Source organism: Aedes albopictus, unplaced genomic scaffold (assembly GCF_035046485.1).
Source record: "Aedes albopictus strain Foshan unplaced genomic scaffold, AalbF5 HiC_scaffold_19, whole genome shotgun sequence".
Classification (NCBI taxonomy): Eukaryota; Metazoa; Arthropoda; class Insecta; order Diptera; family Culicidae; genus Aedes; species Aedes albopictus.
Window position 1 is genome coordinate 131,684 of NW_026916969.1, and position 1,265 is coordinate 132,948.

General features: G+C 47.1%; 1 protein-coding gene across 1 annotated transcript in view; it reads left to right on the forward strand.

Moving 5' to 3' along the window:
- LOC134284483 (uncharacterized) overlaps positions 1-209 on the forward strand; it is a 2,891-nt gene extending 2,682 nt beyond the window's left edge. Inside the window, exon 3 of the mRNA XM_062843400.1 lies at positions 31-209. Coding sequence (XP_062699384.1) covers positions 31-209 — 179 coding nt within the window. The remainder of the gene's footprint in view (positions 1-30) is intronic.
- Positions 210-1,265: the final 1,056 nt, after the last annotated feature.

Consider the following 1,265-nt stretch of genomic DNA (forward strand, 5'->3'; position numbering starts at 1 on the left):
TTGTGATAGCCGTTGTGCCCGAAACAAAAGGACGCGATCTGGAAACAATTCACAAGTTGTTCGAAAAACGGCCCTCGTCGGCGTCGGCGTCGAGAAACGACAACGTGGAAACTGGTTCGAAGCATGGTCATGACAACCCAGCCATGACCGGTAGCGAGGATGAAATTGTGCCATGTAGTGATGTTAGGAAAGTTGACACTAAGTTCTAGCGAGATTATTTATTTTTGAATAAATTGAAAGGCGGAGATTTCGAATATTAGGTTTATGTAAATTTTGTCTTTGCATTCCATGTCCACTTTTGCCCCCTAACTGCTGTCGCTATCGGCTTTGTTTGACATCTACGGTGGAGTGGGGAGATCACCATGAACGCACAAGCTATATTACCATAGGCATCTATTGATGAAGACATGTAGCCATTGAGTGTTCTTTACTGATATACACTTATACACCAGGTTTCAATGGAGTACAACAGCACAGATTTAACATTTGAGTTTAAGATTAGCATTTTTGTGCCGACCTATTTCGACCATTGAACCACAAGTTAGGGCGGGTCAGGGGTATGCCGGAAGTATGAGCCTCGATACACCTTCATAGATCGCGTTCCATAGTACCGGGCCCAGGATAGACCCCAGAGGTACCCTCGCGGTGTTGTGGAAGGTCCTTTCACCTTCCTCGGTGTCACAGATTAGCACCCTATTCTGGAAGTAGCTCTCCGGTATCCGGTATAGGCTATCCGGGACTCCTAGGTGGTGCATGGCACACTCAAATGCCCTGCTGACACTGTTGAACGTATGCATCACGTTCAGCATGACAACCGCGCAGTAGCGGATTCCCGTTCGCTTCTTTTGGGCCGCTATTTCGGCCACTTTGGTTACACCGGCCACCGTCGATCGACCCTTCCGGACGCCAAACTGGTTATCCGAGAGCCCAGATAGATGACTCTGGTGTAAACCGTCAGCCTCGACAGAATGGTTCTCTCCAACAGTTTCCCGGCGGTGTCCAATAGACAGATAGGTCTGTATGCCGACGGGTCACCAGGTGTACCTAAGTAGCCATGGCCCAAAAGGCCCCTCCACCACAGAGAACAGACATCCAGGCTAGAACAAATTTCAATCAGAAAGTTGTGTAAGGATTTGAATCTTCCACCAAACACCAGGATTCATCTAGGAGTTCTTTCAAGTATTTCTTTAGGAATATAATCAGACATACCTCCAGAATTTCTCGAAGAAATCATCAAGGATTTCTTTCAGGAAATTCTCCACGAT